The sequence below is a fragment of the Bison bison genome, unplaced genomic scaffold, assembly GCF_000754665.1.
Source record: "Bison bison bison isolate TAMUID 2011002044 unplaced genomic scaffold, Bison_UMD1.0 scf7180017864043, whole genome shotgun sequence".
NCBI lineage: Eukaryota > Metazoa > Chordata > Mammalia > Artiodactyla > Bovidae > Bison > Bison bison.
The window spans coordinates 3,558,135-3,569,707 of record NW_011494615.1 but is presented as its reverse complement, the minus strand read 5'-3'; the positions used below and the strand labels follow the sequence as shown (position 1 = coordinate 3,569,707).

At 46.6% G+C, this 11,573-nt stretch overlaps 1 protein-coding gene across 2 annotated transcripts in view; it reads left to right on the top strand.

Moving 5' to 3' along the window:
• Window positions 1–11,573, top strand: part of DLEC1 (deleted in lung and esophageal cancer 1) — a 93,108-nt gene that overhangs the window by 73,121 nt on the left and 8,414 nt on the right. For both annotated transcript variants that reach the window (XM_010835507.1, XM_010835508.1), the window contains 4 exons: window positions 8,288–8,441; window positions 8,891–9,001; window positions 9,917–10,047; window positions 10,490–10,681. In XM_010835507.1, coding sequence (XP_010833809.1) covers window positions 8,288–8,441; window positions 8,891–9,001; window positions 9,917–10,047; window positions 10,490–10,681 — 588 coding nt within the window. The remainder of the gene's footprint in view (window positions 1–8,287; window positions 8,442–8,890; window positions 9,002–9,916; window positions 10,048–10,489; window positions 10,682–11,573) is intronic.

The window sequence follows — 11,573 nt, the reverse complement described above, 5'->3', positions numbered from 1 at the left end:
TGAGGTTATTGATATTTCTCCCGGCAATCTTGATTCCAGTTTGTGCTTCATCCAGCCCAGTGTTTCTCATGATGTACTCTGCATATAAGGTAAATAACTAGGGTGACAATATACATCGTTGACATACCCCTTTCCTGATTTGGAACCAGTCTGTTGTTTAAAGTCTAGTTCTAGCTGTTGCTTCTTGACCTGCATACAAATTTCTCAGGAGGCAGGTCAGGTGGTCTAGGTGATGGGAATACAAGAATACTCTTTCAGAATTTTCCACAGTTTGTTGTGATCCACACAATCAAAGGCTTTGGCGTGGTCAATAAAGCAGATGTAGATGTTTTTCTGGAACTCTCGCTTTTTCGGTGATCCAATGGATGTGGCAATTTGATTTCTGGTTCCTTTGCCTTTTCTAAATCCATCTTGAACATCTGGAAGTTCACAGTTCACGTACTGTTGAAGCTTGGTTTGGAAAATTTTGAGCATTACTTTGCTAGCATGTGAGATGAGTGCAATTGTGTGGTAGTTTGAGCATTCTTTCTTTGGCATTGCCTTTCTTTGTGGTTGGAATGAAAACTGACCTTTTTCAGTCCTGTGGCCACTGTTGAGTTTTCCAAATTTGCTGGCATGTTGAGTGCAGCACTTTCACAGCATCATCTTTTAGGATTTGAAGTAGCTCAACTAGAATTACATCACCTCCACTAGCTTTGTTCATAATGATGCTTCCTAAGGTCCACTTCACTTTGTATTCCAGGATGTCTGGCTCTAGGTGAGTGATCACACCATCATGGTTATCTGGGTCATGAAGATCTTTTTTTGTGTAGTTCTTCTGTGTATTCTTGCCACCTCTTAATATCTTCTGCTTCTGTTAGGTCCGTACCATTTCTGTCCTTTATTGTGCCCATCTTTGCATGAAATGTTCCCTTGGTATCTCTAATTTTCTTGAAGAGATCTCTAGTCTTTCCCATTCTGTTGTTTTCCTCTATTTCTTTGCATTGATCACTGAGGAAGGCTTTCTTATCTCTCCTTGCTATTCTTTGGAACTCTTTATTCAAGTGGATATATCTCTGTTACTGTCTTACAAAGCCCTCTTCTTTGTGTTTCCTCACATTTTGGTTTGGAATCCTTTGGTTTGGGGTTTTTCTTCTACATCTGAGAATCCTTGGCTGCCCACTCCTGCCTTTCTGGAGGAGGAAGTTGGTTTGCATAAGGACCTGGTGGTATCAGATTCCTCTGGGTAAGTGGGTATAGGAGTGGAGGGCATCTTCCTCCCAGGACTGAAGTGTGTGTGAGTAGCCTCAGGGCTTCTGGAATAACCTTAGAGGAAGGGGCCTTTGAGAAAGACAACGCAGGACAAGCAGTCAAGGAAACCCACACTGGCCAGCTTCACAAGTCAGTCCCTTCCTTTCTTCATAAACAAGATCTTTTTTGGTGGTTTTCTGTCTAAAACAGGTTGGAAGCCCAGTATTACCGCAGGATCTGCAGTGACCTCTCTCCAGGGCCACATCTACATTCTTCATCGAGGGTGGGGGTGAGGGAAATCCTGCTACAGGATTTACCAGTCTTCCACAGCATAACGCCTGAACTCTGGGAGCTAACCTAGCTGAAGCAGCTGCACTAATCTCCCCGCACTCCTTTAGTTATACCTCCCGGCTCTCTCCCCTCAGCCCACCCTGCCCTGCGTACTGCATCAAGGGATCTCTGCTTGGCCTTCTCTAGGGGTCTTAAGTAATAGTTTTGTTCTCTGTTTTATCACTTAACCTTTCTTTTAGTTTTTTTTCTCATTGGAATAGCATGATATTTGCTTCCTTGTTCTTTGTTCAAAATCTTCCACAAATAGGTCATGATGTTAACATTATAATATATCTCATTATAATAATGGTTCAGTTCAGTTCAGTCACTCAGTCGTGTCCGACTTTGCGACCCTATGAATCGCAGCACGCCAGGCCTCCCTGTCCATCACCAACTCCCGGAGTTCACTCAGACCCACGCCCATCGAGTCAGTGATGCCATCCAGCCATCTCATCCTCTGTCGTCCCCTTCTCCTCCTGCACCCAACCCCTCTCAGCACCAGAGTCTTTTCCAATGAGTCAACTCTTCGCATGAGGTGGCCAAAGTGCTGGAGTTTCAGCTTTAGCATCATTCCCTCCAAAGAAATCCCAGGGCTGATCTCCTTCAGAACGGACGGGTTGGATCTCCTTGCAGTCCAAGGGACTCTCAAGAGTCTTCTCCAACACCACAGTTCAAAAAGCATCAATTCTTCAGAGCTCAGCCTTCTTCACAGTCCAACTCTCACATGACCATACATGGTCCACTGGAAAAACATACATGACCACTGGAAAAACCATAGCCTTGACTAGACATACCTTTGTTGGCAAAGTAATGTCTCTGCTTTTGAATATGCTATCTAGGTTGGTCATAACTTTCCTTCCAAGGAGTAAGTGTCTTTTAATTTCATGGCTGCAATCACCATCTGCAGGATTTTGGAGCCCCAAAAAATAAAGTCTGACACTGTTTCCACTGTTTCCCCATCTATTTCCCATGAAGTGATGGGACCGGATGCCATGATCTCTGTTTTCTGAATGTTGAGCTTTAAGCCAACTTTTTCACTCTCCACTTGCACTTTCATCAAGAGGCTTTTGAGTTCCTCTTCACTTTCTGCCATAAGGGTGGTGTCATCTGCATATCTGAGGTTATTGATATTTCTCCCAGCAATTTTTTTTTAAGGTTAAAAAATGACTAATCTTTATTTTTTTTTCCAGTTCACAGGTGTTCATTTTATTGATATGTATAAAGCTTACATGATATAAATATCCTCTTGATTCATAGCACAAATTAAATTTCAATCTTTTAATTTTAAAAAGTCCTTCTACTCCTGCTGTACAGTTCATTCAGTTTACTTCCCACCAGTAAACCAACATTATCAGTTTCTTATATATCCTTCCAAAGAAATACATATCCATATAAGCACACACTTTGGAGAAGGCGATGGCAACCCACTCCAGGACTCTTGCCTGGAAAATCCCATGGATGGAGGAGCCTGGTAGGCTGCAGTCCATGGGGTCACTAAGAGTCAGACAGGACTGAGAGACTTCACTTTCACTTTTCACTTTCCTGCATTGGAGGAGGAAATGGCAACCCACTCCAGTGTTCTTGCCTGGAGAATCCCAGGGACGGCAGAGCCTGGTGGGCTGCCATCTATGGGGTCGCACAGAGTCGGACACGACTGAAGCGACTTAGCAGCAGCAGCAGCAAGCACACACTTTCACTTTTCCTTCCCACTTTTACATGAATGATATTCTACTACATACATAGTAGAGTTTCACAACTCTACCGGCAATTTTGATTCCAGCTTGTGCTTCTTCCAGCCCAGCATTTCTCATGATGTACTCTGCATATAAGTTAAATAAGCTGTACTCTGCATATAAGTTAAATAAGCAGGGTGACAATATACAGCCTTGACATACTCCTTTTCCTATTTGGAACCAGTCTGTTGTTCCATGTCCAGTTCTAACTGTTGCTTCCTGACCTGCATACAGATTTCTCCAGAGGCAAGTCAGGTCATCTGGCATTCACATCTCTTTCAGAATTTTCCACAGTTTATTGTGATCCACACAGTCAAAGGCTTTGGCATAGTCATAATAATGATACATGGGGCAAATATGATAGCTACCAATTCCACCACACTGTCCATCCTTCTCCACCCTGCTGTCCTACTTCTTCTCTTCCTCAGCCATACTTGTGACCATCTCTCCTTTAATGGTGGACTGCCCTGGTGGCTCAGTGGTAAAGAATCCGCCTGCCAATGTAGGAGACATGGGTTCGATTCCTGGGTCAGGAGGATCCCCTGGAGAAAGAAATGTCAATCCACCGTAGTATTCTAGCCTGGAAAATCTCATGGACAGAGGAGTGTGGTGAGCTACAGTCCTTGGGGTTGCAAAAGACACAGCGACTAAACAGCAGCAGTTCTTTAATGGTACTCATCCTGTGTGTGAAGTGATATTTCACTGAGGATTTGATTTGAATTTCCCTTATGGCACATAATGCTTAGCATCTTTCAGGAGCTTACTGGCCACTTGTAGATCCTCTTTGGAGAACTATCTCTTGAGTTCTTTGCTCATTTTTTAAAAATAGGGTTATTTGTCTTTTTGTTATTGAGATAAAGGTATTTTTTCTTTTTTTTAGGTTAAGTGTTCTTTTTATATACCTGTCTCTTATTAGATATATGATTTTCAAATGTTTTCTCCCATTCTGAGAATTGTCTTTTCACTTGTTTTGTGTGTGTGTGTGTGATTTATTAATTCGTTTTTGACTGCACTGGGTCTCTGCTGCTGTGCATGCGTTTTCTCTAGTTGCAGCGAGCGGGGGGCTGTCTCTTGCAGTGCTCAGGCTTCTTACAGCACTGGCTTCTCTTGCTGGAGCACAGGCTCTGGGCACATGGGCTCGCAGGGGCTTGGTTGCCCCATGGCATGTGGGATTTTCCAGACCAGGGACCGAACCCATGTCCCCTACATCAGCAGGCAGATTCTTAACCAGTAGACCACCAGGGATGTCCCTCTTTTCACTTTCTTGATGGTGTACTTTGAAGCATAGACGTTTTTAATTTTGGTGAATTCCCAATTTATGTATTTTTATCTTTTGTTGCTTATGCTTTTGGTGTTATAGCTGTGAAACCATCGCCTAATGTCAGAAAGATTTACTCACATGTTTTCTTCGAAGAGTTTTATAGTTTTAGCTCTTATTTTTAGGTCTCTGATCCATTTTGAGTTAGTTTTGAAATCAAGAAGTATGAATTCTCCAACTTCATTTCTCTTTCTCAAGATTGTTTTGGCTGTTCTGGGTCCTTTGAATTTCTGTGTGAATTTTAGAACCAGTTTATCAATGTCTACAAAGACCTAGCTGGGATTTTAACAGGGAGTATATTGAATCTGCATGTCTGGTCTGGGGAGTATTACCCTCCTAACAATACTAAGTCTTCCCATCCTTTAACAGGAAAATGTCTTTCCATTTATTTCAGTCGTTTTTCATTTCTTTCAGTGATGTTTTGTCATTTTCAGTGTATAAGTCTTATACTTTTTTGTTAAAATTATTTCTAAGGATTGTGTCATTTTTGATGCTTTTGGAAATGGATTCTTCTTAATCACTTCTTATGATTATTCATTCCTAGTGTATAGAAATACAAATAGATTTTTGTGTTTTGACCTTGTACCCTACAACCTTGCTTATATGTCACTTCTAATGGTTCTCTAAATAGAAGATTGTGTCATCTGCATTTAGAGGTAATTTTACATCTGTCTTTTCTTTTTCCTGCCTAATGGACCTAATAATACTCCAGTTCAGTGTTGAATGGAAGAGGCAAGAGTGGAAATCCTCACCCTAGTTCTAAAATATATACAGATGAAGTCAGTGTCTGCATTGAGCAAAATGTTATATTTTTTAAAAAGTGGACATCCTTACCTTGTTCCTGATCTTAAAAGGAAAACAGTCTCTACCTTTAAGTCCAATATTAACTGTAGGCTTTTTGTAGCTGTCCTTTATCAGGTTGAGGAAGTTTCCTTCTGTTCCTAGTTTGCTGGTTTTCTCATGAAAGAATGTTAGATTTCATTGAATGTTTTTTCTGCGTTGTTTGAAAGGACCATGTCCTTTGTCCTTTTTTTAAATTCATGTGGTATTTTGCACTGATTTTTGTATTTTAAACCCAAAGTTTATTTATTTGACTTCTTGCTTATTTGGGAGTGTGCTTAATTTACACCTATTTTCATTTATTTATTTATTGTTGGCCACACCGTGCAGTTTGTGGGATCTTAGTTCCCCAACCAGGGATTGAATCTGAGCCCTCAGCAGTGAAAGCACAGAGTCCTAACCACTGGACCACCAAGGAACTCCCTGTTCTGTCCACTATTTAAAATGACGCATTGAAATCTCTAGTCTTTATTTTTTTGAAATTTTATTGGAATATTTACATTTACCGTGTTGTGTTAATTTCAGGTATCCAGCAAAGTGAATGAGTTATGCGTGTATCCACCCTTTCTGCTTTGGGTCCCTTCCCGCGTAGGCCATCACGGAGTGTTGAGTAGAGCTCCCTGTGCTCGACGGCAGGTCTCACTAGTCACCTATTTTATAGATAGCAGTCGCAGTCTCCCACTTGTCCCCCACCCCTATCCCTGCTAACCTTGTTTTCTACGTTTGTGACTATACTTTTGTTTTGTAAATAAATTCATTTGTAGTCTTTTTTTTTAGATTTCACATGTAAGCAATACCATATATTTTTCCTTCACTGTCTGACTTACTTCACTCAGTGGGACAATCTCTGGCATCCCTGTTGCTGCAGATGGCATGACTTCATTCTTTTCTATGCCTGAGAGCTATTCTCTTGTCTACGTGTGCCGCCCCGTCATCCCTTCTCTTGATGGACATTTTGTTCACGTCCATGTCCTTTCTATTGCATATACTTTTTGAATTACGGTTTTCTCCAGCCCTAGTGGGACTGCAGGATCATGTGGTAGTTCTGTTTTTAGTTTCTTAAGTAGCCTCCATAGTGGCTCTACCAGTCTCCATTCCTATCAACAGTATAGGGTGGCGGTCCCTTTTCTCCATACCCTCTCTAGCAATTTACTGTTTGTAAACTTTTTGACCTTTCTGACTGGTGATACCTCATTGTAGTTTTGATTTGCATTTCCCTAATAATTAGTAAATTATTTTGCATGTGCTTTTTGCCTGGCCATCTAATCATTATTTCTGAATGATTGATTTCTTTTGCTTCGTGTATTTTGGGACTCTGTAGTTAGATATTTGTATTTATAACTGCAGTTAAACCTCGTTTTCAAAGATATTTTACAGCTTTTACAGGGACAAGTTTTTTCTTATTTTATATTCTTTTTTTCCGGTTTTTTTTTTTTTTTTTACTTTTTGGCTGCACCTTGCAGCATCTAGGATCTTACCCAACGAGGACTGAACCTGAGCCCTCTGGACTGGAAATGTGGAGTCTTAACCAGTGGCATACCAGGGAAGTCCATTCTTATTTGATACTCTTGAAGATTGCCAGGGTGACTTAGATGGCAGAGGTTTTTTTTGTCCTTAATTATTGAACAAAGTGAACGAAACTCAGAAATTTATGGCAAAAAAATGGATCCAGGGAGAAAGTTAAAAAAAGAAAAGATAGCATGAAGACATCCTTGTGACGGAACTGTTCTGTGTCTCGACTGTGGTGGTGTCATGGGTATCTACATGTGATAAAATTGTGTAGAAGTAAATACAGATTAGCGCATGTCCACTTCATGGGGCCTGAATGAGACTGCTGGACTGCATCCAGCTTGGTCTCCTTGTGACATGGTGCTGTCGTTGTGCAAGCTGTGACTGTTGGGAAATTGGTGAAGAGTGTACTTGGATTCCTTTGTATTTTGTTGTTGTTACAGCTGCATGTGAATATACAGTTATTTCAAAATAAAAAATTAAAATACATGTTCTCCCCATTCCTTACATAAGGAAAAAAATACCCTCAGACATATTTGGGTGGGTCTGCTTCTAGGTTTTTTTACATTGTTCCATTGATTTGCTGTGTATCTCCCTACTAGTAACACGCTCCCTTGATTGATATAGCTGTCTAGGAAGTCTTAATATCCAGTAGAGTAATTTCCCACTTTATTAATCTTCAGTCTGTGTCCTTTATCTTTCTATATAAATTTTCAAATAAACTTGTCTGTATCTACAAAAATCATGGCCAGGAGTTTGGTAAGAATTGTGTTAAGCCTAATAGATCATTTTTGGGAGAACTGACAATATGTTGAATGTGTTAATTTCTGATTGTGATTTATGCCTATTTATTGTTATCTTCGGTTTCTTTCATCAGTGTTTTGTGGTTTTCAGCACACAAGTTCTGTATGTGTTTAATTAGAGATTTGCCTGTTTCACTTTTTTGAGTAATTGTCAGTGGGATTATACTTTTAACTTCCGTTTCTACATCTTCCTTGTTAGCCTGTAAACATGTGATCGAGTTTGGAATTCCCTGTGGTCTGATAGTTAAAACTCAACACTGTTTCACTGCTGGGGGCTCAGCAGGTTTGACCCCTGGTCGGGGAACTACAAAATCTCACAAGCCGCCTGGGGCAGCCAAAAAAAATGTGATTGATTTTTATGTGTTGATTTTTAGCCCGTCACTTTGCTGACTCACTCATTAGTTCTAAGAGTTTTTAACATTATAGATTCTTAGGGATTTTCTACAAAGATGGTCATGTCTTATGCATATGGGTAGGTTTTACTTCTTTTCTGATGAGTATGCCTTTTACCCGCCGTATTCCAGCCACCTTCCCGTGTATGCTGAGGTGCAGGAGCCCTATGTGTACCTGCAGAGCAGCCAGGTGGAGGTCCCCAACCTCTACCTGGGCGTGCCCACCAAGATGGCCATCACACTCATCAATGGCACGCTCCTGCCCACCCGCTTCCACTGGGGCAAGGTACGTGAGCCCACTTCATCGGGCCCCACCCTTGCAGATCTCAACCCCAGAGGCCCATGTTGAGGGGCACCCTGCCCTTGACACCACCCAGAACAGATCACTGCCTCTGGGGGCTGACTCTGTAGCCTGCCCCGTGTGCCAGGGGAGATGAGGCCACGTCTCCATGCATCAAAACCAGCTACCCACTGTTCCCCATCACCCTGGGCCTCCCAGGGCAGCCTTTTGTTAAGTCCAGGGAACCCCCTGACAGGTGTGAGGTCCATCTAGCATGGGCAAGGAGATGAGAAGGGACCTGTGGTTTATCCCCACCTGGGAGCACCGTGCCCTGCTGGTCTCACTGAGGGCCCCCAGTCAGCAGCCTCCCCAAAGCATGCAGCGGTCCTGATCCCTCTGTCAGGACCCAGGTCATCCTGGAAGCCCAGCCCCTGACCTGCCCATGTGTCTGCCAGCTCCTGGGGCTCCAAGCAGATGTCTGCACAGTGAAAGTCTCCCCGAGACGTGGCACGCTGGGCCCCAGCGAGGAGCGCCAGCTCAGCCTGGAGTTGACTGCGCATACCCTGGTGAGTGTGGAACCAGGGGCTGCATTGCCTGGGGAGGCCCCCGGCTGTCTGCATCCATGCCAGCCGGGAGGTCTGCCTCAGACCCCTGTGCTGGGCCAAGCAGGGAACAGGTTTCTTGCACTGGGGTCTGGGGCTCCATTCCTGCTGGGCCTGCTCTCTAGGGACACAGGGTCAGGAAGGCTGGAGCAGGCTGGGATAGGCCCTGAAACTCCTGAACACCACCCTTAGCCCTCGCCAGCCATCCTCTGTGGCACAGGTGGGCCCACCTTTCCACCTGCCCAGAGATGCCCCTGTACTGGGTCCCCCAGTGGCGTCTGAGCAGTGCCCCAGTTCTTCAGAAGAAGGACACAGCTTCTCCTGGGTTCAGCCCACAGGAAGGCCATCGGGCAGAACATGCTCAGTCCTTGGGGGGTTACCAGCTATCCGTTTGTAGTCTTGTGGAAAAAGAAGCTTCTTCCTCACAAGGACTTGCAGACCCAGGTCCCAGTACCTCTCTGGGGAGCATGGGGACATGGGCTTTCTTGGACAGCTGAGCCTGAGCAAATGAGTGGGCCCTGGGCTGGCCTAGAGCAGACCTCACGCAGGAAGGGTTTGACTTCTTCATGATAGCAGCTTCATTGGAATAAATGTGCAGCTTCTCCTGAGATCTGCTTGGCAGAGGTCTCCTTCAGGCGGGCATGCCCAGATGTTGGGAGCCAAGTCACAGCCAGGAGCTCTGAGGAAGGGGCCAGGCCTCCTGAGGGTCTGGGGATGGTGGCCCATTGGAGGGGCTGGGAGCCCTTCCACAGAAATGAGCCTGGACAAGGCCTTTAGTTGAGCCCTCCCTGCTGCCCCCTGTGCCGCAGGAGGCTATCTGAGGCCCCTCTGCCAAGGCCCACCTGGGTCTTACCCAAGGTGAGAACCCCTTTCCTACAGGAAGCGGTGACCGACCTGGCCCTCCCTTGTGACGTGTCAGGCATGAGGGAGCCACTGGTTCTGGGCATCTCAGGGAAACCCCGGGGACTGCAGGTAGCCATCGGCGTCTCTAAGGAGGACATTGACGACAGGTGAGCCCAGGGCTGGGCCTGGGGGCTGGGGCGGCCGTTCAGAGGAGCAGCCTTGCTGTGGAGCCAGCCTCTTCCAGTTGATTCCCACGGCCAGGAGAAGACCCCTCACAAACTCTGTGGGGAGAGACACCCCCCCCCCGCTCCGCCCCATCCCTACCCTCTGGGTGGTTGTTCTCCATACGCCAGAGGCCTGGTGTCCAGGTGCGGGGACAGCAGGGGACAGAGCCGTGGGCAGCTGGGAAACATGCCGGTCTGCCCCTGGCCTGGGAGAGCCGGTGGCGGGGGACACCCATCTTGGCACAGAGGGTGCATCTGTGGGACGGCTTGCTTCTCGAGGAGGGCTTAAAGCCTGGTTTCTGGGCAGCTGGGCACCTCCAGCCCAAGGTGGCTGGCCGGGCAGGGCTGAGGGTGGCACATAACTGGTGCCCATGGGCTTGGGCAGTGCCCCCAGCACAGAGCTGTGGCCGGGCCACCCCGAGACGCTCCACCTGGACTTCGGCTCGGCAGTGCCACTGTGGACCCGTGTGAACCGCCGGCTCTTCCTGACCAACTGCTCCCCGATACAGACCCCTTTCACCCTCGAGTTCGAGTACTTTGGGAGCCCCGTGAACAGCCTGAGCCAGAAACCCAGCCCGTAAGTCCGGCTGTTTTCAGCGACTGTTCCCGGGGAGGATGCAGCCACGGGTTGCCCCGCTGGGCCTCCGTGTGGCTTCGGCGGGTGTGAGTCGCCGGAGGAGGGTATCCGCAGGTAGACGCGGACAAATGCAAGAAATAGGGGGCCCTGCCTGCCCGCCTCCCAGGCCTTGAGAGGAAAGCGGGGCGTGTGGCCCCTTCTGGTCAGCCTGGGCTGCCAAGGCAAGGGCTTTGCATAGACCAGGCGGTCCTGGGGCCCTCAGATGAGGAAGAAGTTACTGTAGGTGGAGGCAACAGTGGGCAGAGGTGGAGTGAGGCATGTTGCAAAGCTGTAGCTTGAAATCAATCACATTGGAAGTATGTATATCCCAGAAGTTAGCTCAGCTTGCCAGCACCCCACTGCAGACACCTCCCCTCAGGTCTCCTAAGGTAGGGGCAGTGGGGGGCAACTTCTGACTGCTGGGGGTGGGGGCTGCCACGAACAGTTCCTTAGCCATGAATTTGTCAACTGCAGAAAGTTAGCATGTGAAATGGTGGGATAGATGTCCACAGGAGACTAGAGACGGCCTATTGCAGAAGGCTGGGTAAAGGCTGGGAGTCTGGACTGGGTCTGCATCCTGGGGTCACCAGGGCACAGAGCCTGCGGGTCAGGGGTCCCTGCCCTGGAGCACTCCTGATTTTGTTAAGACTGGCAGGCAGCATGCCGCTGAGATGCTTCAGGTGGTAGGGTGCCGAGGGAGCGAAGACCACAGGTGGAGGTGAAGAGGAGCCCTGACCGGCTCTCGCGGGAGGAGAAGCAGGGCCACCTTCCTCTGCTGGAAAGCTGGGGGGAGGGGGATGCTGGTTGCCTGGGGAGATGGCTGAGGTCTGGGCAAGGGCCTGGATGGCTTGAT